The sequence below is a fragment of the Astatotilapia calliptera genome, chromosome 13, assembly GCF_900246225.1.
Source record: "Astatotilapia calliptera chromosome 13, fAstCal1.2, whole genome shotgun sequence".
NCBI lineage: Eukaryota > Metazoa > Chordata > Actinopteri > Cichliformes > Cichlidae > Astatotilapia > Astatotilapia calliptera.
In genome coordinates this window covers 22,523,021-22,550,907 of record NC_039314.1, presented here as the reverse complement: position 1 = coordinate 22,550,907, position 27,887 = coordinate 22,523,021, and the positions used below count along the sequence as shown (strand labels likewise).

The following is a 27,887-nucleotide window of genomic DNA, read 5'->3' as shown; positions in this document are numbered from 1 at the left end:
TGGCCTTCGCGGATTAAAATCTGTTGGTGATAAGTGGCAATCAGAGAAATCAGATGAAAGGACTAATGAAATTAAACATTGCTTCAGACTATATCCAATGACCACATATATTATAGTGGCTAATTTTGAAAAGCTGTACAAGTAATTCTTTTCAGTGGAAGAAATATCAAAATTATGGTATTAGCCTGACATTGTGCTTTGATTGGAACAGTAGTATCCCGGTTCACTGGCAGTTCTGATGGCCAATCTCCTTGTTGAATAAACTTGTGCTCCATCAGGAATATAAAGGTATTTAAACCCATAATAAAAAGTGGTATGATCTCTTGTTCTCAAAACAGGTAACATTACACAGACTTTGGATATGTTGAATTGATTTCTTTTAATATAAATATCAAAGAGAAAAAAGAATGAGGAGTTTACTATTTGTTGCATCATCCCTATGTTGCACCAAAATCATTTTGCTGGGTGGAAGAATGAACAAATAAAGCATCATAAATAAGTATAAAGTGTAGAACTTTAAATAAACAGAAACAAAACAGAAAACAGAAACAAATATAGTAGCATCATTTCAGCATATTACAAATATATCTAGTATTCTTATGAGTTTTTATGACAAAAACTTATTATCAATATCAACTATATACATCAACAATGAAAGGAACACTTGACATTTAACTCTTAGTATACCCACAATAGGCATGTTAACAAACTAGGTCACCATAACTAATGCACACACACTCCCTTGCTTGCTTTGGAATTCATATGAGTACATATACATTTAAACCTAATGTGTCCATGCATGAATATACTAAGTGAAGTTACATGCACAAGTACACATGGACAAAACATATAGACACATGGTCAAATCATTCTAACACCTGACTCACACATGTGCACATGTACATATACAGGCATAAAATTGCATTGTCACATAATCCCAGCTGCTACTACCCTGTTACTCCAAAATATTAAAATTCCATTTTATTCAGCTATCTTGTTTGATCATTATTGAATCTATCTAGAATATTCAACAAGTCCATCTCAGTTATAACTTGACGTGGAGAGATGGTGACTGAGCCATGTAGCATGGCAACAGGAATTTCAAAAGACTCAGTGCTGGGATTATTTTTCCTCCCTCTGTAAAGAGACAAGGTCAGATATTGTCACATTTTTCAATTCTTATTCAACTGCTACCACCTCTGCCTATAATTTCCCCACATCATTATAGTTTACCATTGACAGCAGTAGCATTGGTAGGTAAGGTGTGACTGAAAACACCTTTACATCCAATGGGATCAATCCATTCTTCCATTCTGACTACTCTGCTTCTTTTCCACTGGTTCTCCATCCTGTTCACAGTGGAGAGATAAACTGGCCAGCTAAGTCAGCAAAGCAGGGCTCTCTTAACTTTCCTATTAGCATGAGAGCAAACCTTTTCACACTGCTTATACATTTAACTGATGAATCACACTATTCTAAATACTGCCTTTTGGGGGGTCTAATCCAATTCAACAGACTGTGGGTACATTCTGTTTTTACTTTCATTCCATTCATTATTCTTCCCTGTACCTAAAAATAACACAGGACATGAAAGCACATCATTTTTATGATACGAAGAAAATCTAAACAGTCATGTTACATTGCTGTACATGATTTTAGTTGTGTGTTTGTCAAATTACACGTAGCTTTTGTGTCTAGTTATGTTGAATGACAAAGTAGCTCTGGACAAAAAGATCATATACTATCCATTACTAAAGTTCTTCTGAAGATTTGGCAAAGTTATTTGGGAAAAGTAAAACGTTACTAGTACTTACAGCTTTCAGCCTCAAATATTATCAAATAACTATCAGAAAAAAATAGCAGTAAGAATTTCAAAATGTCAGTGAACATGTTAGAATCATTTATTGAGATTCTGATTGCACAGAGGAGGTGATCCTGCACACCTCACCTAATACACATGCACTCAGTCAGAGATGCTGACTGTGAAATGAGTTGAATCCACTGTGACTGAAGCAAGCCCATCAGGCTTTGGAAGGTTGACTCTTTCATTTTTTTCTGCTGAAAGTCACATGGTAAACCGAATCTCTGCCACTCCAGCTACCTGCTTGCGTGTATATACTGAACTGTGTAGACTCACCAATTCTTTGTGTCTGAACAAAAAAGACAGTGAGTGAGATGTGTGTGGGTGGGGGTCAGAGCTGCAGTGGGATTGTTTAACTAGGTGGGAGTGCATGTACTTTTGTATACTGCAGATGCGTGTGCGTGTCCTGTGTGGGCTTTGCACAGCTTCCTTCTGCCCTCTACTGATTGCAGCGCACTTCCCCAGTCTTGTCAAAGAGTGAGATGACTGACAGTGGTGGCTCCACAAAAACAGTAGAAGTATATACATAAATGAAAATGTGTGAAAGCAGGCGGAACCTCTGATCTGAGCCAAAGGGACAGTGAGAAGGGAAAGATCATTAACGAACAGTGCATCTGCTTTTTGGTGATTGATGATTAATTAGACTTTTCATTTAGGATCTTTTCACACCTGTGCAGTTTAGTCTGTTAAAATTGAACTTTGATGTGGGGTTTTTGTTGTTGTTTTTTTGTTATGGCTTGTTTCTGTAAATGTAATTGCATTCGGATGCAGATCAAAAAAGCCACAATGTGACCCTTTGGATAAATGGCCCAGTTCCAAATGAACTCAGAGTGGTTAATTTATGATAAGAACATGATAAGGACTTGATCCAACTCAACTACCAAGTGACTAATGGCGCAAGTTTAAGTATATGCCTTCACGTAGCCGAGCATTATTTGCATTCTACTATGCAGCAAAGCACCGTAGATGTGTAGAGTACAAAAACTATAGCACCTACTGTGTCCTAACAAATGTAAGGAGTAAATTCTTCATGATATTCACTACCCCAGAGCACAGCACCTTCTTCCTATATTTACTCTAGCTCCTCCTGTTGCAGATACATCTGAGCAATAAAATAAGGAGAGATCATTGAATACAGAATTCAATTAAGCTATTTGGCGATTAGACTGTCATGGCACATCACAGCAGAACCAAATCCCAGTGGGGATAGGAAATGGGGCAATTCGCTGACCCTTCAGAGTCTAGATACTGGTGGTGGAGACGAAGAGGCTTGGATGGAGCTCGAGTAACATAGAAGAGGCTGAGATCAGCAGGAGGTGGGTTTAAAGGGAGAATGACAGATGAGATTTAAAGTACGCTAAGTGGAGGTTGATTGCCCTGAAGAAGGCAGACAGAAAGATGATTGGACTAGTCCAGTGATGTCGCAATCAGCTTGACAGCGTGAGAAAGTGGATGTGCCGTCCCCGAGTCCAGTCTGGAATGATTACAATAGAATAAAATAACTAATAAAGATCAAATAAACTATGACAATCAAGTGGACCAGTATAGCAAAAGGCCCACTTGGGAAAGTAAATCTGTTGGGCATTTTTCTTGGCCTTCAGACAATAATTCTGATTGCTACAGTGCCAGACAGGACACAAAAAAAAAAAAAAAAAAAGAGAAAGTGGATGTGATGTAAAGCTTAAATTAGCCACCAAAAACCCGGAAAGAAGACAGATGTGTTACCACAGATCTTCGTTACTGAACTTATGCACAAGCTTCATTAAGCAGACTGATGATCTAGAGACACATTTTGGTTGGCTTAGAGTTTTGCTTGTGTGAAAAGAAACCAAACCATATGAAAAAGCAACAAATTTTGATCAACTGCTATTTGTTAATGGACCAAACCATTAACAAATAGCCTTACCCTCACATTTTTGCCTTTCTGATTAAACATTCACACAGCTTCCTGAGTTAAAACTTAGCAGATGACTCCCCATCATGCCTTGATAATACTCATGATACCAAGTGTGTATGTGATGTACAGTTACAGGAAGTTGCACATTCTTCTGACCCATCTTCCAAAGTTTAGAAAATAATCATCTAAGGTGTCACAGACAAAATAGTATGAGCTGGATCAGTCATTAACGACCACAAACCACAGAGAAGCTTCACAAAGCTCAACAAGAAACAGGAACCTTATTTTGAACAGTGACAGAACAAAGTACACCTGAGCAGAGTTGTTTAGAGTTGTTTATGCTTCACATTATAGCAAATCGATGTAACAACCTCAGCAAAGCAAAAGCAGGGTTTTTATTTCTCTACATGTGCAACAAGAACACAGGCGGTTATATTAAAGGGTCAATGGGTGCACCCAAAGCTATAGTTGTACCCAAGTAAAAATGGCTATTGCTGCAATACGGTTTCAAATTTTATTTACAAAAAGAAAAAATTCTCACTCACAACTCAGAAACTTGAGCGACTTAAAAATGTGCAACCTGTTAAACCCTAGATGAGCTACAGAGCTACTACATCACAGGTCCACATTAGCTCTTGACAGCCAAAAAGAGACTTACAGGTTCTGTTCAGAAAACTCAAATTTAAACTTTTAAAGCAGCAGCCTCACAGTATATTTCATTTCTGCTTTTTTTTTTTACCAAATGTGCTGCTACAATAATGAAGACAAGGCTAGTGAAGGCAGATATCTTTCTTATAATTAACAAACAAAAGTCCCTCATTAGAGGTATGTTGTGATCACATTACAGGACAGCGTGTGACAGGGAATGACAACACACATAATATTAATTAAATCACAGCAAGGAAAAAAGGAACTTGATTGGAGGTGGAGAGGAGTTGCAAATCAACCTCCAGAGGTAGCAGCAACTGTAGACAAGCAAAAGCAATTTGAAATGCATGGCCACCAGAGTAATTACTTGAGCTTCCATTCAGATCAACTGTTATCAGGATTGCAGGCTAAGCTTGACTTTGTAACTGGTTTTGGTGATGAGATGCAAAAGTTAAGGTCACCCTCATTAAACTCATGAACGAGCCTGCATTGCATTGCTATTGGCAATGGACATAAGTTGTGGAGAGCATAACTGTCCAATACGCTTGTAAATCTGTAAATAATAAAGCACTGGATTAACACCATGAACATTTGTTTTCAAGCCATCTGTCACAGTTTCTGTGCCAGTTCTTTTTATTTTTTGCCAGTCTGCCCTGGTCTCCTGCCACTCTCCAGCCTTCCGAGTCCAGATCATTGCATCATTAACACTCTGCATTTTGTTTTGTTCTTCCTCCCTGGTACAGATGTCTGTCCAGCTGTAAGCTTTCACAAATTCTTTAAAAAGTCAGTTAAACAAATTCTGCTGGTCTCCATCCTTAATTATCCCAAACAACAGTTTGTACTTAAATACACATTACCCATTAGGGCACCCCAGCTGTCAACCTTTCGACAAGATAGTGACAGGGGAACCAAATTTTTTCAGTGGATGTGTTTTTAACACCAATCCTGCAATCATTAGTATGCCATACTTGAAGTAACACCATGTCTTGGGAAGGTCTTCCATCAAAACATATAAACATGATACATGAAAACTCATGGGTGTTTCATCAAATTTTAAAATGTATTCAACCCTCTGTAAGATTGGAAGCCATTAGTGAAATAACATTTTCTGGAGATAAAACACTTTTTATTACCGTCAGTCAGTAATGCAAAACTGGTATTTCTTATTCCTATTGTTGCACATCTGATTCCTGCTACATTCATTATCTTGGTCCGTTTTATTGTATTCATTTTGGTGTCCAAACTGTCAGATCTGCACAAACACAACAAACCGGCATATAAAGCCATCGCTTGGCACATACTGTAGATTATACATATTATAGTTGATGTCATCAGGGAAACAGCAGGTCTGTTTTCCATTTGTCTGTCAGAGCTATGTGGCTGAGCTGCCATCTTTTTAGACAAATGACTCCAAAAATGCTGAGGAAAAAAGAAAAACATAAAATGCAGATCCCTTCATCCATATGCAACCAGGTAGATGATAGATGGGTCTGTTTACACCCTTGGAGAGAAGGATGGAGGGAGATGAGGATGGATGTAGTGAAAAAGCAACAGACAGGAAAGCAGGGGCAGAGATAATGAGACAGAAGAAGGAGGAGGAAGAGGTGAAAAATCAAAGAAGGACAGAAAGATGAAGCAGAATCTTCACAGAGAGATGGAACAAAGGGGAAGCCAAAAGAAGAAAAAAGTGAATGAAGAAGTGATGGAGCATAATAATTGAGCAAAAATGTTAAAGAAACAAGTGAAGTCACAAGTTGGAGTGAAGATAGGATCGAGATAAAAATGGTTCTGCCAGCAGGAGGTGAACAATAGTGCTCGAGTTAGGTGACGCACGCATGACATAAAGAGGAAGACAAGGACAAAAAATGAAGACTGAGAGAGAAAGGCAGATAAAGAAGGATGAGCTCAACCATTGTGGCAGTTGATTCACTTCATCCAAGGAAACTAAAAACTTATTCTCAAGTCAGGTTAAATTTAAAGATTATAAGATGCATTTCTGCTAATGGCATGGGCTTAAATTCAACAAGCAGGACTTAAGCATTCAGTAGTTAAAAGTGTCACTCTGTATATGTTTTTGTTGCAACTTTTAGACATGCCTCTAAAGCTTCACATGTTGGTTTGATTTATTTTCACATTTTTGATCATGCTGCCATACAATGTTTTTAAGTGTACAATACATACGTATTCACATGTTATTACACTATTCGCAAAAGTAAGGATTTATTTTGTTTGTTTGTTTGCTTCTTGTTCTAGCTTCTGTTCTGTGCAAAAGAAAATCTTAAGTAGAGAACATACAGAAGCTCAGTGACACTGTCCCACTAAATGACTTGTGTAGAAATCACACATAAAGTCCTACAAGGACCTTAACATGATTGTGATTCTGTCACATGAAAAAACAGTTAATATTGAAAGCACTTTGACTAACAATGGCTTGGAAATGCTAAAATAGGAATAGGGCCACTATTGTTGGAGCATATAGCCCCAAAAATATGATGACTTGTTAAAGAAGATATTGGAGTTTCTGCCTGTTGATGATTTATTGGCCAAATAATATGACTCAAGCTTAGGCACAATGCCACAAATCACAGAATATAATAGTAATAAACTTTGGTTAGATCCACTGTTGAGTTAATTTAGAGGGGCACTAGCCTCCAGACAGTACCTTTGCATCATTCAGTTTTAAAAAAAACTTGTAATCTTGTAATCTCCTTTAGTCAAAATCAAATTTAAGTGCTTTCTTCAGGCCAGACGTGTTCTTCTAGATTGTTAGCTGCCTCAGTGGCTGTCAAGTAAATCTGGCTTGTTCAGATTAAATATTAAATAGCAACCCAGTTTTTAAGGTGTCACATTTCTCAGCAAAATATAGATAACGACACTGCATGAAAAGTAGCCAAAATCTGCCGTTTTTTTTTGTTTTTTGTTTTTAAGAGGTGATCTTATTGTATGTAGGCATGTTAGAACAATTCAAACTGGTTGAAAGAGTGACGCTATCTATCACGACATGATGGCAAAAACTGCACCACAAAGGTTAGAGATCCAGTCAGACCACAAGCAAGGAATATTAATGAGTTTATTGCAATGAAGAAACTGAATGTATGCATTTTTGTTTTTCAAAAATATGACATTTAATTGAGAACTAATTTAGTTAATAAATCATAGTAATTTATCAAATAAACAAATAGTCACCTTCCTTTCCACATAGATTAGTACTACCAGACTATGTTTATTCATATAAGAACCATTTTTAGCTATTTATGCTTATATACATGTAAATTCTGTGTCTTCTTTTGCATGGTACATTTCATGTGTCTGGACTGTAACAGCCATTACCCCTGATGTCAGTATTATAAGCCTGTGAAATGGTGCAGATATTTTTTCTTGGCATTCTTACGCTTCACTCAACACTTCACTCTGTTTTTCAGTGAGTGGATTTTCAAAATACTTGCTGATGTGGTTTATCCTTAAGGTCTCTGTGTGTATCTTAAGATTAAAAACAATGAATTGGAGTTGAGTTTGTATTAAACTAACAAAGACCAAGTTCTGATGTTGCACAATACCAAATGTGATGATGTTGGTACATAAGATTAGATTGTAATGGTGTTGTTTGTCATTTATATTAACATTTATAATTTCTAATATGTGATTCACTGCATTTAATTTAACTAAGACTAGACTGTTTTACAGAACACAAAGATCATATGGCATTTTCTCGTTTATTTCTCTTCTCTTTTGCTGCTATTGCCCTTTCCCCTCATTGACCTGGTTATCCTGTGTTGGCAGATGGAAATCATAGGACCTTTGAGCATTTTTTCTCCTCTATAGCAAGATGTCGCTTACTGTATTTTTAACACCCTAACAGTTATTTGTAGAAGGAGGTGAAGGCCTTAAAGCATAAATGGACTGGATTTGTATAGTACTTTTTCATGTCAAGTGCAATTCTTTGAACAGTCTCTAAGACAGGTTACAGACTATTCAAAGGATTTTACTTGACATTTATTTTGCATTCATCCAGTCACACAGAGCAAAATTACAATATATGTTTGTTAGGTACAACAACACAGAGGTCACAAAATGTTGAAGATCTTAAGGTTAAATGCAGAACATTTTACGATTAGACATTAATCTGTGACATGCCTGAGAATGACCCAGCCTGCCAGAAAGCATTCATGTAAAGGCTTTTGTTTAAGTATTAGCCACACAAGAGTTGTGTACACAGCAAAATGTGTGCTTAATTATAGTTTTTACACCTATATTTACACTAGAAATTGTGAAACTCTCAGTCTTGCTTTTATTGGGTCATACAGTAACTATGTCTGCATGCACAGATTTCTAAAGAGACATGTAGTTCACAGAAACCCTTTTTTAATGTTTCATAAGAGATATTCAAATTCATTTAAACCACCCAAGCCACAAACTTTCTTACCATGCCACAGCAACTTTCACAGTTAGCAAATTTACTGGACTGGCTCAAAGATACTTGACTACAATAAAGAGCCAAAGAATAAGAGTGGAAGGATGTTCTGTTTTATCTATTTTCATGCTCTGTCTGCTCGCATGATGATCGACAGCACACGTACTGTTCATTAAGTTCAGCCTTGTTTAACAGAAAAGCCATCTGTTAAACCAAAAATAGAAATTAATGGCATGAAATTTATTGTTTACACAGAAGTTATGATGTGAATTGTGCAAGAAAGCAGGTTTAATCTATTTCATGATGGTAGCAGGTCAACCTTTAAATTAAACTATTGAAACAATAGGTAAAAAGTGGATCTCATATATATCAGATCTTTACCATTTATCATTGATAATTGATCCTAATTTGAAACTTGTAGATGGTAAATCTAAACAAAACCCCATACTCTTTTCTCTCCCTCAGCATTATTCTTCAGCTGTACATGATGAATGAGGGGGGAATTAACCTTTCATTACTTCCTACCAATATATTTTCATTTGTATAAATAATGAATGTCATTAATGTATCTTGACAACTGTTTCAGGCAAATCTTGTTTTGGCAGTGTTTCTTTTTTTCCCTTGGAGGGAACTTTGTGAACAAAGGGGACCCAGAGCAGGTTTTATAATGGATAGGTCACTAGAATGTTAATCAGTCACTGTAGAAAATTCACATTATGCTAATCACCTTTATGCTAATTAACTTTATGATAATCCTCTTAAAGTACACAGGCTTAACCAAGATCAGTTATGAATGTGTAATTATTTGTGTTTTCAGGTGTATCTTTTGATGCATGTATGGAGAACATGGATGCCATGTGACTGGGTCAAAGTGTGTTACTGTAAGCATGTTTGTAGAATTAAATCACTCTGCATGAAACTTTTCATTCCCCTGTGACACCATAGCCTATTCAGAGAGCCAAGATTGGCCTACTACTAATCCTAAGGTCTTATAAAATTATTAATGTGCTTTTTTCATTTCCCATGTTGTGGGGAACATAAAGTACTGTGTAAAATCACTGAGCCACTCTCATTACTGTATCGTTTGCTTCCGGGGAGAAAGATTTTGATGACAGTATAAAAGGGCACCTAAATCAAGATGAACCAGGTTTTTTGGACTAAAAATGTACATCCTGGCCTTCAGTTGATTCAATTCAATTCAGTTTTATTTATATACTGTCAAATCACAACAACACATGTTATAAGGTCAAGACCATACAATAATACAAAGAAAACATCTGCTGATTGGCAAAGCCTTATCAGAAACGGTCTCAGTTGAAGGGGTGCTGTCAAAAGCTATTCATACTGTAGGGAAACAGGAAGAGAGGGCTGAGGTATTCCAAATTACAGAGGAACTGGAATGAAAATCGGTGGCAAAAGGTCTTATGGAGTGATGAAGACAAATTTGAAATATCTGATTTGAATCATCGTCAGTATGTGTGGAAAAGGCAGCCAAAATATAGAAAAGGACATGAAAGCACAACAGTTAATGTCTACAGCCACCTTTACAACATGGTGGAGGATTTTGGGCCACATTTCAACCAGTGCTGGTCAAAGCTTGTCAAAACTGATGAAATTATGAATACAACAGATTTAATTTTCAAAATGAGATGAAACCGAACGCACTGTCAATGCAGTAAATGTATACCTTCATAGAAAAACTAAGCTACTCCCCAGAGCCCAGCATTGTTAAAGTGCGGGATCATATTGATAAAGCAAAAAACAAAAGGTGGTCAACATCCAAAGAGTTTTAAATGTCCTTCAAGAAGCCTGGAGAACTATTTCTTAAGAGTTGCTTGTTAAAGTTCAGTCTTTTAGTGAATTACCATTTTGAATTTTCTGAGCAAAATATAAAGAAAAAACAGTTGTCTCAAAAGTTCTCACAGTACTGTGTACATATGTACACATATGGTGAGGAGCTTCCTCACCTTTGGGGATATAAAATAAGACACCATAATGTAAACCATTAGCACTGGGAAAACTGAAGTTGTGATGAGGTTAAGAATAATGCAGTGTGGTTGTTGGGAAACATGATTTCTATAATACAGATAGACATTTTTTGTCTCATTTTTTGGCAATATAATTTAGGATTTATTATTTAGTCTGATTATTATTTAGTCTGATTATTATTGTGTCTGATTATTACTTAGTCTGATTTACTTGAGGGTTGAGTTTTATATCTCCTCTTTGTTTCATAAATTTTAAATGTGTTATTTATATACTTCTACTACGTCTAGAAGATATCAGGTTTAGCATAAATGTAGCTTTCGAGCCTAAAAAAGAAAAAAAATTGGTCTATTTTCATAAGAGGCATTATTTAATTAATCTTGAAGTGAAAAACCTGCAATAGTTGACATTCAGAGGCTAAAACTTATCTCTCATGTCATTGTTTCCTCTGCATCAATACTGTGAACCAATATTAGGGAGGGAGAAATGAATATTTCACAGTTTGTCTGTCTACGAGATTAAATTTTCACCCCTGCAGGGGATGGTGACTATTAAATCTAGAAAAGCAACTGGGAACAACAACACAATCCCAGGAATAAAAATACTTTAAAATAAAATCCAAGGCAATAAATTGGTTAATTCCATTAAATAAGATAATTACAATCAATTTGTGAGTATTACATTGTTCAGAAGGGAATTTCATTCTTTCACTCAGTCTTACATGCACTGAAATGTGGCTTTAGGGACAGGAAACAAGTAAGTCTGCTCGAGTATGTAAAAATACATCCTGAAAATGGCTGCTTCATCACCTTGGTTTATTTATTCTTGCAGAATTGCAATATCCTCTGGGTGCACATGAATGTCCAAACCAAATTTCATGCAAACCCATCCAATTCCCAAAGTTATGGAGACATTTTCCTCAAGGTTATAAATGAGAATCTCATATTGGCACTAGAGGAAAATTTATTTCACTACAGTTCACAAATAAACCTTTTAGTGATATTAAACATGAAGTTGACTGAGCTTATCTTTTATTGACCCTAAACAAAATCTATACAAATTTTAAAGGGATTCCATCCTATACTGGAGGAAATATAGTAAAAATATTACAGTCTGCACTAAAGTACCAAACTGGTAGATAAGACTACAGCACTTAAATCGCTTTAGTCACTATGTCCCTAAGTCCCTACCAAATATTCTTCCCTGCACTACTCATTAGTTTATCCTCTGTTATCATACTTGACAACCATTTAGTGAAGCATGACAGCTGATTGAGATTTCATGTATAATTACAATAGAGATATTTTTCCCTTGGTCTGACCAGAATACATTCATTAGCAGCAATGAGCTCTCACATAGCTCCATGCTTACCACAGAAGTACATTTACATGGTTTTATAGTATATGAAGACAAAAGAGCGGTAGCAAACTGCAATAGATCACATAACCTAATCTTTCAGAATTACAGCATTTCTCAAGCTGTCATGATTAATAACCACTCAAAATGTCCTGGTTGTACAAAGTGAGATGATAAGTGATTCTACTGGCTATAAAGACTGACAGCAGATTTTCATGGGGGGTTTTTTCTTCTTTTTTGTCAGCACTTCTATCAGCATTCAAAGGATATCTAATCACAAACCGAAATAAATGTTCTGAAGTTGTCACAACAAAATAACGATGTATGTATAGATAAATTTCAAACTTTACATTTCATGACATTTCTCAGTATGTAACATATCTGAAAGCAGAAAGTAGTTAATATGCAAGATTATACAACAAATAAGCCAAATGTGTTCCACTGCCAGTCTGAAACCATTAGATTTAAATTAAGACTGGAGGTTATTCAGATGAGTAAGACATATCCATGATCCTGTGTGCACAACCACACCTAAGAAAATAGATCATTAGCTTTTTATTCTGTAGCTGCAGTTAATTGTGTAATTTATATAGACCTGGGCTGGATGTATTTTCATAGAAAGAAAAGCTCTGATAGACACTAAATAGATCTTTCAGACTCACAATGAAAAGATCAGTTTTTAATATTACAAGGCTGCAAACATAATGTTCTTCCTCATTTGAAATAGTTCTGTATAAAAGCCACATATACTGTGCAGCACAGCCTACAATAGCTCCACTTATCATTGAGGTGACAGGCACATAATAACATGGCTGTATGGCTAATGGCTCCCACACACTCAGGGCTTAAAATGTATTTCTCTGACTATGTAACTCCTGCCCTCCTCCTTCTCAAACATGATGGGATAATACATCCAACAAAGGCAATGATTCAGGGGTAATGACTTGCGTCAGTGTAGATGGACTTTTTCTTACCCTCCAGCTAAAACCTTTACAAAATTAGTTTTATGCTTTTGTTTGCTGTCAGATATATTTTCATAAGCGCATAGATTTGTAATTTGTTGTGCAGGTAACAACTGTAATTTAAATCTAGTGTCTATACTGATTGTGTTGTTTTTTAAAATTTACATTTTATTTTATTCTGTTTATTTTTATTTATTTTTTAGTTTTTATTTTTCCCAGAGCTGTACCACTAATAATTCTAACACAAGTAGATGATATAGATGGGGATTACAGAGTTTTGTTATATCCGATATACTTAATTTAAAAATAAATTGTTTGTAATATGTTATCATGTGTTGCTGCCAAAGATCTATAATGTTTGCAAGTGGACTGAAAAGCCACAGGCAGAAGTTCCAAATACCAAATAGCATTCAATTCAGGTTCATCAATATATAAGACCAAATCACAACAGCAGTTGCCACAAAGGGGCTTTAGACTTTAAGGTAAAGACACTGCAGTATCCTGGAGAAAAAAAGGACAATCTGCCTTTGAACAGAAGAAAAACTCCAGGAAAACCAGGCATAGGGAGCAGCAGCCATCTATCCAATTGAGGTGGGGCAGGGGCAAAGAGAAAAACAAATGTGTTTAGGTTTCTGCAGGTTATAGTTTTTGGTTTCTTTTTGCACCTTATTTTTCACATTTCTGCATTCAGCCTAATAAAGCTTGCTTGTTGGTAAACTTATCCTGCCTCCACACTTATGATACATCATCCTCATACCCTGAAGACGCTGATGTATTTTTTTCAGGACATGTGTGCAGTTTAATTCACTGGTTTGTGTCATCCAACGTCATAGATAGATATAGTTGGGCATCATCTGCATATTGATAAAAATGTTTGTATAAAATACAAAAATATTGGTCCCAGCACAGAACACTGTGGAAGTCCGTGGCTAACTTTCATGTGTGGAAAAAGACTCCCCATTTATGTTCACAAATTGCAGTCTATCAAAAAGATACATTTTAAACCACTGAGGTACATTTCCTTTAATAACAACAGTATTTTCTATTCTGTGTAGCAAAATATTGTAATGACATTGTAAAGGACAAGCACACAGAGATGAATGCAGTGTCATGGGCCATAAGAGCTTTCACTAATGCTGTTTCTGCGTTAAAATGCACTCTAATTCATGACTGAAATGTTCAAATAGCTTTGTTTTTCTGTTTTTCAGTAATAAACAGTAAAATGTCCAAACTTTGTAGATGGCTTATGAGTTCTCTGCCAGTAAGAAATGGTCAGGCAAAAGAGACCTTTCAGGAAGACTGTTATATGATCAGTTTCTATGCTATATGTCAGGACAACATGCAGAGAGTGATTAAAACAGCAGACCAATAGAGTCTAATGATAAGGTAAATGCAATGTCGAGGCTGTCATTTTTAACATATATATGAATGGTAAAATCATCCACTATATTTATTTTATCAGAACCGAACACTAAAGAAAATAAACAGTCTAAGAACTAGGTGATAGATAACAAAGAAAACACATTTTTTTTCAGTTAAGGCGAACAAAGGTAAGAGTGAGGCTTTCAGATGAATTATAACTCTGTCTAGATCTGTTTTTATTACTAAGCTAGAATGAAAGATTACTACCACTCCTCCTCGGCCTGTGCTATGAGCATTCTCACAGTTAGCACAGCTTGAGGGTGTTGATTCATTTAAATTAATTCTGTTGCAGCCAGATGTGTTAATGCAAAATGAATCAATACTTTTGATGAATTATTAAATTGTGTGCTAACCAGGACTTAGAAGAGAGTCACCTAATGTTTAATAGTCCACATTTAATTATTTTGATCTTAGTTAAAACTGAAAAAGTTATTTTTCCCCCTATCTTTGTGATTTTCCATGATTAAAATATTTTGATGATAATTCATTTATTTTTAGGTGGTCTTAGAGCAGATATAGTCTCTCGGGGGGTTGCGTTTTGGAGGTTATGGCGGCATTCTGTTGAAATATAAGGTTTTGCAATCTTAAAGGCAGTCTTACAGTTGGGCCAGCTACTTGAAAAATGATTGTGTGTGTGCGTTTTGTGAAATTTTATTAATTATCTTGATAATTAATAAGACTGTAAGTCAAACTGTACTTAGAACTTAGAAAAAACATATTGAACTCAATTTTTTAACAACAACTGATCTGGAAGCTTAAAAAAATGGAACAAAAACAAATTGATTTATTTTTCAACACCTTTCAATGATTCCATATTCCCTCAACCTATCTTTTCATCAAGTCTAAAGCTTGTAACTCACTTTGATCTCTAATTTACCCTCTGAAGACTTCATTCCAGGATTGATAATAGATTTTACCATTATTCCAAAGTGATTCCTTCAACTTTATCCACACACATGTGCAAAAGTCCTGAGTTACACCTAGTTACCTCCGCCAAGGAGTTTTGCTAGTGTTTGTGCGGTTGCATGCACGTATCTGTCGTGTGTACCGTCAAGATATATAAAGTACCATATAAGATTTTAAATATCATATCATTTATAAACTCTGACCTCTCCGCCAAGGCCATGAGATTGATCTTAAGGTTAAGGTGATAATAATGCTATGTGAACGTATTTAAAACAATGTTGCATCCAAATGTCATGTCACAATTGACATCTCTGATCTCACTTTTAAATTGAATATCTTCCTGTCTTTCAAGTTAACTCCAATATGCAAAGGCAATGCAAATTCAAGAGAAAAAGAATGATCTGCCAGGCTATTTAGAAATATACTGCAGTGTAATATTATACATTTATAAGTTCAATTTATGCATCAATCGCTATCTCTTATCCATTACCTACTCCAAGATGATGTTTGTGTAACTAAAGTAAACATCTGCCATGCTATCCTTGTCAGATTTTTACTGATCTATAAAATTTATAACATACATTTAAACAGAATGAAGAAAAGGTAAGAAAAGGCAGAGGTTTGTGCTCTCAGTATGTATGACAAAAACTGAATTTGTACAGTTCTAAGGAGCCAGAAAGTCTTGGGGAATAGTTGCCCAAGCTTCTCGAAAACATTCCGAAGCTATTCTTTCAATGTTGGCTGCCAGCTGTTACATGCTGATGATGATTTGAGCCAAACATTTGGTTTCATCACTACATAACACCTGTTGCCACTGATTTTCAGTCCAGTTCTTTTGCAATTTGGCATGCATTGGCCTTTCTTTCCTGTAGATGGATCAGCTGAAGGGTCAGATGCATCTTTCAGGTCCTGTGAAAGACATTTGCTCGATTTCTTTTCTGTTTCTTAAAGATGTGACATTTATATACTGTTCCTCTGCTAAATAGTTTTTTAGGCTTGTTTTGTCCACTACTTTTTAAGGACACACTGCACAATAAAAAGATTGGTGTTGAAGTCATTACGTCAAATAATGTATTACATATTGACCGTGCTTTTGTCCTGGCAGCCCCTAATAACAATCCTCCTGCTGCTATTCGCGCCTCTGATTCCATTCTTTCATTTAAATCACGATTAAAAACGTACCTGTTTGACCGAGCGTTTTTGGTTAATTAGTGCATATTCCCTATATTTTATCCCTATGTCATTTACCTTTTATTGATGTTACACTGTATAAATTCCCCCACCTTATAGGTATGAATACTCAGTGATTTGATCTCCCAATTACACTCAGATGTTTTATTTCGTCTTTTACCTCTATTGCTTGTCTTCATAGCGTTTCTTAATGTTACTTTATTTATACTCTGTTATGGTCTTATATCTGTTATGTTTTAACCTGTTGTTTTGATGTAAAGCACTTTGATGTACCTTTTGGTTTTATATGTGCTATATAAATAAAGCTGTATTGCATTGTATTGTATATTTCTCATTACTATTCTTAAAGGTAATGCAGTAAATTAGCCAATTACTTATTGGAGAACATCATTCGTTACACTACTCATTACATTACTTTCATGTTGACTTGATACAAATAGAATGTCCTTAAAAAAAATGATCAATAATTACTATTTACCACTATATAAACATTTCACTACAGTTCTGCACAACAACACAAATCCTATTCTAACACAAAAATCACCCCAAAGAGACAAAATGATCACCAGAGTCATTCTGCCCTGGTGGCATTTTACATGTTCTTTCTTGCTCATATCCACCACTCAGACGTTGTAGACCACTCCACAATTTTCCTCCTCCTCCTTCAAGCAAACTGAAATCTCTAGAGTGCAAAATCCAATGTCCAAAGAAATAATTTGAAAGACCTTGAGAAAACCTAGATTCCACAAGACCACTTTAAAATGATATAAGAATTTCAGGATCTTTGGCAGCATTAAGAAATAGTAGTTAAAGAATTTTGCACACTGCTGTATGGTGGTGGCATCACTTCTTTTCCTTTAGTTATCGATTAAGCAGAAAGCTTTTCTGTGCTTGAGCTGCAGATATGCTCTAAAAATCATTTGATCAGTGAAAAGCTTTGTTTATGAACATACTGCTTATAGTATGTTCATATGATGTATTTATGACTGTATTGTGTTTTTACCTTGTAAAGCACTTTGTGACACATGTCTGTGAAATTTGCCATATAAATAAACTTTACTTACTACTCACTATGCTGCTACCTAACAAAAGCAGCAAACTACAAGAACAAAAATCTTCTGAATCAATATTGTTCACATCAATGTGACAGACATTTTTCTAAAGAACTCAAAAGCTTCTTCCTTAAGTCAAAATTTCACACATTTTTATAACCTGTGAGACATTAGGATCGAATGAGAAAATGAAAAGACTATTTATTCAGACAGAACGGAAACTGTGCCTGAGGTTTATGAAAGCGACAGTGAGAGAAGGACAAAAAAGAGAAACTGCAGGGAAATTATTTAAAAAAACTGGCATTTCTGGCAAGTTCTAAGGTGAGTCAGAGATTGAGCACAAAGCCACTTTCTGCTAAGTATGAACAGACCCTGAATCTATCAATTCAGAAAGAATTTGCTGCTACTGTATACAAAGAGGGGAATAGAATAGAATAGAAAGTACTGTCTGCCATGGAGGAAAATTAGCTTTATACACCAATAAAGTGCACAAAGGGAAAAGAGCTGAAAATGCTACCAGTCACAACACCAACAAGGAAAAAGCTGCTGCATTACAGTCTAGAGCAAAAGAGATGACATGGAGAAAATAATTAACTGAAGCAAAGACTGTGAGCTACTTCATGGAGCTTGAACTACAGTTTCCAGGCACAGGTACTTAAATTGCATAGTTATCTTGTTGCAACACAGTTCCAATGCACCCTTTCAATCATGGAAACTTATATAAGTTGTCAGTGACGTGTTCTCTTTGCACACTGTTCTGCCCTCGCACTTAACTAGGCAGACAGACAACCATCATCCCATGTAGAAAAACCACACCGTTGTTCCTTTCTGGTGGATTTATTTGATTGGATGCATAGCATGGCTTTGTCGAAATACATGAATGGATGAATGGTAAAACTGTAAACAAACACAAAATATCCCATGTGAGCTAATATAAGCAAACATTCTTACAATTAGAAGATGCTATGACCTGTTACTATGCAAAGCAAAGCAGAACGAAACAAGCTAACAAGCTAACGTTAGCGGTTAGCTAGCGCTAATTAGCGTTTAGGCTAATGACTAATAAAGCACATCATTGAGTCAATTTGCTTCCTCAAAATATCACAAACAACACACGGCAGTTAGTGCTAACATAAAACACAACAATACTGCCAACTTACAGACTGTGCTGGCTTAAGAGGTAGCATAGGCAGGCACAGGAGTAGCAAACTGTCCTTCTCCCGTTAGACAGGAAGTAATGAGAAGTAGCACTTCCGGTAGAATGTCAAAATAAAATGAACAGTGTGCCAGAAACGAATAAAGATTGCATGAACTTGTATAACACTACATAACATGAGTGGTGACTCTTAAGGAGCCAGAACACTCCCCGCCTGACATCGGTAAGATGTCACACTTGTACCCAAACTAAACTTGTTGCACAGCAGCTGATACAAGAAGAACAACGTCTGTGACTGGCCTAAAGTAAACTTTGGCTTTACCATCTTTCACCACCTTGACTTCTACCTTCCTGACAAGTCCGTCACTACTAGGATGAACCTTTGCAATCACCCCCATGGGCCACTGATTTCTCTTCACGAGAGGATCTTTCAGGAGGACCACATCCCCCTGCTGCAGGTTTGGTCTGGTGGAATGCCACTTGCGGCGGCATTGCAGTGTTGATAAGTACTCCTTACGCCAGCGATGCCAGAAAGAGTTGGCCAGACTCTGAACTCTTTTCCACTGTTGCCTGTAGAGGTCCTTCTCCCCGAAGTCACCTAAGGGTGTTGGAGGTGCACCAACTTTTTGCGTGAGGAGTGTGGCGGGAGTAAGGATGCACGGAACATCGGGATCACTTGACACTGGAACCAGCGGCCGTGCGTTGATGATGGCGGCCACCTCTGCCATGAAGGTGATCAGGACGTCGTGCGTGAGGGGCCTGGAACCAAGTTGAGCGAGCTGGGAGTCTAATATCTTACGTGCCACTCCTATCATCCGCTCCCAACTGCCCCCCATGTGAGAAGAGTAGGGAGGGTTGAAGACCCAACTACATCCATGATCATTTAGGAAGGATTTAACACGTGGGTCACAAGGAATCCTTTTGTCAAACCCTAGCTCCCTGGAGGCTCCTGTGAAGTTAGTTCCACAATCCGATCTCAATTGCTTTGCAGGTCCTCTGACTGAAAAGAACCTGCGGAGAGCGTTAATGAAGCTAGACGTGTCCATCCCCTCTATGATCTCAAGGTGAACTGCCCTTGTGCTCATGCAGGTGAACATCACTGCCCATCGTTTGCTGCTGGCAAGTCCGCCCCGAGTACGACGAGAGGCAACAGACCATGGCCCGAACACATCTATGCCTACGTAAGAGAATGGAGGCTCAGCACTAAGGCGTTCTGCAGGAAGATCTGACATTTTTTGGAACTGTGTTACTCCCCTTAGCTTGCGACAAACTACGCATGAGTAAATGAGGCTGCTGATCTGGCGTTTACCTCCTAAGACCCAGTAACCTGCGGATCTTAAAGCACCCTCTGTAAGATGACGCCCCTGGTGCCTGACCCTTTCATGGTAATAGCGGATTAACAGGTTAGTTACATGGTGTTTGTGCGGCATAATCAAGGGGTGTTTTTCTGCGGACTCAAGGTCAGAATGAAGAAGGCGTCCGCCAAGCCTCAGGAGGCCTGATTTGTCAAGGTAGGGAGAAAGCTTTAAGAGAGGGCTTTTCTTTGGGATGTCCTTCCTTGACTCTATTTGTTTGAGCTCCTCTGGGAAGCTTTCTTGTTGGACTGCTTTTATAACCGTCTCTCTTGCTTGCTCAAAATCTGAGGTAGTGAGTTCATGACATATATGCCATCCCTTACATTGTCCGCCTGATTGCTTTACCTTAAAGGTGCGTGCAATGTGTGCCAAACGTGCAACTGCCCTGGTAAGGGACTGCCAGCTGGAGAAAGATTCTAAGTTTGCAGTCTTTAAACAGGGGTATGATGTTTGAATGGTGGCAGTGATCAAGGGACGAACTTCAACGTCTGAGTCGGGGTTTTGAAGTTGGAATGTACCTGATGAGTTGCTCTGTAAGGGCTTTAAGGGAAACTCCGGCCCTTTCAACCATGTGCTGGACAACAGTTTTTCGGCAGGTAGAGATCTGGATCCGTGATCGGCCGGGTTGTGCACCGAGGGTACATAGCCCCACTGAGTTGGTACTGTTGCTCGTCTGATGCGTTGCACCCGGTTGTTCACGAAAACGTGAAATCTTCTTGCCTCATTGTAGATATAGCCAAGAACGGCTTTGCTGTCGGAGAAGAAGCGCATGTTACTAATCTGAATGTCCATTTCATCTCTGATTAGTTCCCCAACTTCCACCGCTAACACCGATGCACACAGCTCGAGCCTGGGAATGGTAAGATCGGGCTTGGGGGCAAGTTTGGCTTTCCCGAATATGAACGCAAACTCTGTCTCACCATTTTTGTTCGTTAACTTCAGGTAAGCCACGGCTGCAACAGCCTGGGTTGATGCATCACAGAAGACACAGATTTCTCTGTGCTTCGCACCAAGAAAGGAGAAGGAGCAGTATGGCCTTGGGATACGGATTTGCTCGAGTTGTTTGAGAGCATTCTTCCATTCTGACCACTCCTTAAACATGCCCTCTGGAAGAGTCTCATCCCACCCACAAGTCTCTTTTGTCAGCTCCCGCAACAGTGCCCTCCCCTTGATGCTCACTGGCACTGCAAACCCCAGCGGGTCAAAAAGGCTGTTGATAGTGGACAGAACACCTCTTTTCGTGTAAGGCTTTTCGGCTTGAGAGACTCTGAATGTGAAGGTGTCGCCTTCAATGTCCCAACATACTCCTAAGCTTCTCTGGATTGGAGGAAACTCTGTGTTGAAATCTATGTCCTTGAGCCCGCTTGCCAAGTCTACAGTAGAGAATGCTTTCATGACATTTGGGCTGTTTGAAGCTATTTTGTGGAGCCTCAGGTTGGACGCAGCGAGCAGCTCCTGTGTGTCTTTGAGGAGCTTAATTGCCTCTGACTCAGTAGGGAGGGATTTGAGTCCATCGTCGACATAGAAATGTCTTTGAACAAACTGTTTGGCCTCAGAATAGTGCTGTGTGTCGAACAGGTGTGCTGCCTTTCTCAGACCGAAAATTGCCACCGCTGGAGAGGGGCTGTTGCCGAACACGTGCACTTTCATTCTGTACTCGACAACTGGCTCTCTTGGGTCATTGTTGCGGTACCAAAGGAACCGGAGGAAGTTCCTGTGGTCTTCTCGCACCTGAAAGCAGTGGAACATTTGTTGTATGTCCGCTGTGACAGCCACCGTTTCTTCTCTGAAACGGATGAGCACCCCAATCAGACTGTTATTCATATTTGGACCTTTGAGCAGCACATCATTTAAGGACACTCCCTGAAACTTAGCACTTGAGTCAAATACCACCCTGATGTTCCCGGGCTTCTTCGGGTGATAAACGCCAAAGAAGGGCAGATACCAGCATTCTTCTCCTTCTTCGAGAGCTGGTGCTGGTTCGGCGTGATCCCTGTCAAACAACCCCTGCATAAAATCCATAAAATGTCTCTCCATCTCAGGGCGTTTATTTAATGTGCGGCGCAACGACTCTAAGCGGCTGAGTGCTTGGTTTCTGTTGTTTGGGAGGTGGGTTCTCGGTGTACGGAAAGGAAGTGGAGCTGTCCAGCTATTTGCATCGTCTTGGTAAAAGTCTCTTTCCATAGTTTCTAGAAAGGCTTGGTCCTCAAAGGAAGGGGCTAGCTCCTCGTCCTTTTCACTTTGCTGGAATATGTGTTTCCCTATTTGACATGAACTGTGAGTGTTCCAGGATTTGTTGTGTGACTGCTCTTTGACATGAAAGCTGTTTTGACAGGGTGTTAGGAGACTTGGACGCCCGTTCTCTAGAACACTCGTTCTGTATGTGCCTATGATGGCTGGCTTATGGGCTCCTCCTAGGCATACATCACCTACAATAACCCACCCAAGTGCAAGTCTCTGGGCAAATGGAGCATTGACTGGTCCATTCACTCGTTCATACACTTTGTGCACTTGTATTATGTCTCGGCCTAACAGCAACATAATGTCAGCCTCAGGGTCTAGGGGCTGCATATGATCTGCTAGGTGTTTGAGGTGTTGATGGGCTAGGGCAATCTCTTGCGTTGGTATTTCATTCTTGTTGTCTGGGAGTGAGTCACACTCGAGCAAAGAAGGCAGAGGAGAGCTGAACTGGCCATCAACAGACTGTATAAAGAGGTTCTCAGCTAAGCGGCCATTTGTAGTGGAAACCCCTGTACATGTCTTAAGTGTGTATGGCGCTAGGTTGCTCATTGGGATGCCAAAGGTGTCGAAAAGATTTGACTTCGCTAATGACCTATTGCTCTGGTCATCTATGATAGCGTAAACCTTGACCTTTTTGTCTGGATGCCCCTTTGGATAAATGTAGGCTTGACATATTTTGGAGCAGGAACGCCCCCCACCTAAGTCCCCACAAACTTGAGTGCATGCTGAGCTAGTCTCCAAGTCTAGGCTACTCTCCCCGCCATGCTCCTCCCTGTCCTGGTCTGGGGCAATGTTTTGAGCTTTTGTGTTTTGTGTCCATGGAGCTGGACCTGCATGCAGCGCTGCAACGTGTTTGTTGCTGTTGCACTCTAGGCAAGTAATCTCTTCCTTACAGTCTTTAGCTTGGTGAGCTGAGGAATTGCAGCACCTAAAACAGATGTTGTGTTCCCTGAGGTATGCCTTACGCTCATCTAGTGTCTTTTCCCTGAAACCTCTACACTTCTTTAACGGGTGCGGTTTCTTGTGGATGGGACACAGTTTGTTTGTGAACTCACTCGTGCTGCCTAAGTTTGGTTTGTGAGTTTTGTTTACCTCTGTTTTGTGGACGGCAACAGGCGGTCTTGACTTGGCAAATCTTGTATAGTGGTTGTCGTGAGTTGTTGGATAGGATGTGGGACCTGATACAGTAGACTTAAAACTGGGGTCGTTTCTCATTTTCGCTTCATCTTGTATGAAGCGACAGAAGAATGAGAATGGAGGGAAATATACATCATGTCTCTGCTTGTATTTAGTCCCCTCTGACATCCACCTGTCTTGAAGATTTGTTGGCAACTTATCAACTATCGGGGCAATGCCACGTGATGTGTCCAAATACACTAGCCCAGGTAAAGAGCCGTCTGATTTGGCTGCATCAATTTCAGAAAGTAGGTCGCCAAGTTCTCTGAGATTCTGGGGGTCTTTGTTTGACACTCTAGGAAAGCGTTCAAGTCTGTCAAGGAGCGACTTCTCAATAGCCTCTGGGGTGCCATAACATTCTTGTAGCCGTGTCCAAACTCGACGTAGGCCCTCTGCTGGATTGTTGAGATGGACAGAGCGTATACGTTTGGCATGCTTAGACGACTCTTCTCCAAGCCACCGGGTGAGCAAATCTAACTGTTCGCTAGGCTTTAAGCTTAACCCTTCAATAGCGTTACAGAAAGAAGCTCTCCATGCCCAGTAGTCCTCTGCTCTGTCCGTAAACTTTGTCAGACCGTCTGCCACCAATTCTCTTTTTGCCAGAAACTTAGCGAGATTAGCAAAGTCACTGTTCCCGTTGTTGATTTGCGTTGGCTGGAAAGGTGGAGTGTAAGGGGAAAAGCTCATAGGTTGCGGTGTGGTACTTACATACCTTTGGCCACATTTTTCTTGGGTATCAACAGCTGGTGTCAGATGGCTGCCAATCTCATATTTGATGTCCTGTTGATTTACCTGTGGGACATATTGAGGTGAAGTGGCTGGATCGGGGATTGGACTGATGTCACATTGTTTTATCGGCGTAAAGTGTTTGGGGTCCGGCAAGTCTTCTCTGCGATGCTCTGGTGAAGAATATCCAAGATAACTCTGTAGTCTGTGTGACTGGGTTGAAGCTGGAAGCTGGAGTAGAGCGTGAGAGTTCAGCGCTGGTTGTGAGTTCTCTTGACCCTGTCGTGATTCCCCATATTGTTTTTCTGACACACGAGATGACCACATTTCCCCGCTTACCTCCTCTGCTATTGCTGCTTCAAATACATTGGCTTCAGCGAGCGCAGCTTCTGCTTCCTTTTCTTCTTTTAGTGCTTCTAATGTAGCACTTAACTCTGCTTGCCTCATTTTCACCTCAATCTCCCGTCGTGTAAACTCTGCTCTGGCGCGTGCTGCTTCGGCCTTTGCCCGTGCTTCGACTGCTGCTTTGGCGAGTGAGCTGCGGGATCTGGATGTAGATCCAGAGCAGGTGGACCGTACCTCCAGCTGCTCCTCCTCTGCTGACAGCATAGTGGCGTCTGGGTCAGATGTCTGGAAGACTGCCTCCTGAAGTAGCCGTTTCGCCAGTCTTTTTACTGTTCTGCCCTCGCACTTAACTAGGCAGACAGACAACCATCATCCCATGTAGAAAAACCACACCGTTGTTCCTTTCTGGTGGATTTATTTGATTGGATGCATAGCATGGCTTTGTCGAAATACATGAATGGATGAATGGTAAAACTGTAAACAAACACAAAATATCCCATGTGAGCTAATATAAGCAAACATTCTTACAATTAGAAGATGCTATGACCTGTTACTATGCAAAGCAAAGCAGAACGAAACAAGCTAACAAGCTAACGTTAGCGGTTAGCTAGCGCTAATTAGCGTTTAGGCTAATGACTAATAAAGCACATCATTGAGTCAATTTGCTTCCTCAAAATATCACAAACAACACACGGCAGTTAGTGCTAACATAAAACACAACAATACTGCCAACTTACAGACTGTGCTGGCTTAAGAGGTAGCATAGGCAGGCACAGGAGTAGCAAACTGTCCTTCTCCCGTTAGACAGGAAGTAATGAGAAGTAGCACTTCCGGTAGAATGTCAAAATAAAATGAACAGTGTGCCAGAAACGAATAAAGATTGCATGAACTTGTATAACACTACATAACATGAGTGGTGACTCTTAAGGAGCCAGAACACACACTATCCAGAATGTCAGTGATTTAGTAGTTCATCTAGATCATGATACATCACAGTTCACAAATTATTGCTCATAAAAAAACTAATGTGATTTGACTTGGACTTTTTGGGGTAAAAACCCATTACAAGATCGTCAGAACTGAGAGGTAACATAGCAGAAATACTTCAGTGCAGTTCTTAAGTAGAATGTTTATTTTTCCTTTTATTTTACTTTACTCCCTAAATGTTAACACAAATGTTCTCTCTACTACTTTCTAATCTTACATTTTCAAAACAAGCTTCCAAGTTTTGATTTAAGACATTTGAGGGGAGTTATTTCCTGGCACTGTAGCTCTTCAAACACCAAACCAAAGCCAACCTAAACTGGGGGAAAATAACAAATAAAAGACAATCCCATTGGTGTATCCATTGTTGGTGCTTATTGCACACAAAGAGATAAAAGAGGCAAAAACACATGACCCGTGTATTAATTGTGCTATACTCAGGTTAAAGATGGGCAGAACTATCTGGAATACCATTTATGGTTCAAATGTCCTCAAGTTTTGGAATATAGTACTTCAACATCCAGCCAGAGCTGCAGAAGTTAGTTAGTTAGTTTGCAACATATCGCTGGAATGGAGCAAAGAGCTGTGGCAGTCAATGTAAGTTTGAATAAATTCCAACGGTACTGTGTTCTGAATGATGGATGAAGGGGTGGATGACAAACATCCGCTACATGGTCCTTCAGTTGGATGGGCTAAAAATGCCTTTTATCAAAGAAACCTTTGAATGTGATGCATGTAAATGTACAATGCATAATGTGGCTTTTATCATTCATAAAGTCAATGTGCTCGATCGATGGCATGAAAAGGAAAAAGGTCAGGCTACTTAGTGGTAGTTAACTGCAATCAGATGTTTTCCATACAGAACCGAGTATCTTAACACATCAATCACCATGCTGCCTTTTAATGCCAGAACCCATTTATGAGCACTGGTACTTCCAAAAAGCAGCTGGGCTTGTTAGTTGTCATGCAAAGGTACTGGCTTCAAAGGTTGCACTGAACCCAGGACATGATGACACATTAGAAACGCTCTTGATTTGATTGCTGATTTCCATTTGGCTGCTGTTTTGAATACTGTTGCTGTGTCACACTGTCACAGCTCACTGGAGGTCTCTTGAAGGGAATTTTAAAATTTGATTCTTACTGTGAACCACAAAAATACTGAAAACTGAAGTTGTCATTATAAGTTGTATTATCTAATTTAAGATTTGACAATAAGCTCATTATACTGTACATACCATTAAGCTTGCACATATTTTTCTAAATCAACACAGTATGTATAAAAGACTCCTGTTGTCCTGTTGTGCTGATGTGAATACAGCTGGTAGGTAAACAATACAACTAGCTATCTTACAAGATTTTCTACAGTATGATAGCTGGGATTGGTTCAGACAGTAGGACTTTCTTGTTGGAGAAATATATAAAATCAAGAGTGATATATATACAAAACAAGAGAAAGGCACAAAAGAGAGAACAAAGTGATAGAAAACAGTCCTATTCAGAGCTCTTTGTTAATGCAGACTCACCAGGAGTTCGAATATTTGATATTAGCATGTTCTCTAAATATTCTTTAGCGGGAATTCTGTGACTGAACTAGACTTCAGGGAATAAAGTTGGATGGAAGCAGCAGATCTCTATCAAAAGAGGAAAAACTGGCCTCTCTGTAAATTCAGAATTTTGCCATTTAGTTATCTTTTGTATATTTTTAACTGGTTAGCGAGCCTATTTCTGCCCTTTTTTGGGTGGGTAGGTCATTTTTTTTCATATTCTTTTGTCCTAGCAGCATGTCCACAGAGATGTTTCTAAAATATTTCTAACATTTTATTAGTTTTATCATGCATATACTTCTATACTTCTGTCTTTGTCTCTGTGCCAATCTGTGTGTGTATGAGTGTCTGTGGATCCTCTTAGTGATAAACTGTATAAATCGCTGTCCCCATTGATTGTTTGGATGTTTGCGTGATAACTCAGACATGCTACAGAGAGCCATAAGAGCCATAAAATCAAGGGGGAAAGATCGTGTATGCCATCAAAGGAACAAGGTTTCAAAATGTTCAAATGCAAATGCAATGAATGTATACAAGTGCATGTGTATCTAAATGTTTTTAGATTTAGAAAACCTTTGGGGGGAAAGAAAGGAGAGGGTTAAATTATAATGTGCATTTTATTAGGACATTAAAGGTTTGCAATTCTACACTTCTTCTAAATTTACCCA

At 38.8% G+C, this 27,887-nt stretch overlaps 1 protein-coding gene across 5 annotated transcripts; it reads right to left on the bottom strand.

The window, feature by feature from the left end:
* Window positions 1–25,624, bottom strand: LOC113035243 (uncharacterized). Of its 5 annotated transcripts, none has more exons than XM_026190664.1 (3): window positions 18,853–25,416; window positions 1,234–1,349; window positions 872–1,137 (listed from the first exon to the last, which is right to left on the bottom strand). In XM_026190664.1, exon 1 carries the CDS (start codon window positions 24,953–24,955, stop codon window positions 19,097–19,099), a length of 5,859 nt encoding a protein of 1,952 aa, XP_026046449.1. In that variant the 5' UTR covers window positions 24,956–25,416; the 3' UTR covers window positions 872–1,137; window positions 1,234–1,349; window positions 18,853–19,096. The 5 variants fall into 5 exon arrangements, with proteins under 5 accessions (XP_026046450.1, XP_026046449.1, XP_026046448.1 ...); XM_026190662.1 differs by lacking the exons at window positions 872–1,137; window positions 1,234–1,349 and adding exons at window positions 18,514–18,589; window positions 25,429–25,624 and having other exon boundaries at window positions 18,853–25,165; XM_026190665.1 differs by lacking the exons at window positions 872–1,137; window positions 1,234–1,349 and adding an exon at window positions 1–20.
* Window positions 25,625–27,887: the final 2,263 nt, after the last annotated feature.

Bases quoted from the DNA above. Each gene is read 5' to 3' on its own strand.
- LOC113035243 (XM_026190662.1), bottom strand. From the start codon at position 24,955: ATGCTGTCAGCAGAGGAGGAGCAGCTGGAGGTACGGTCCACCTGCTCT.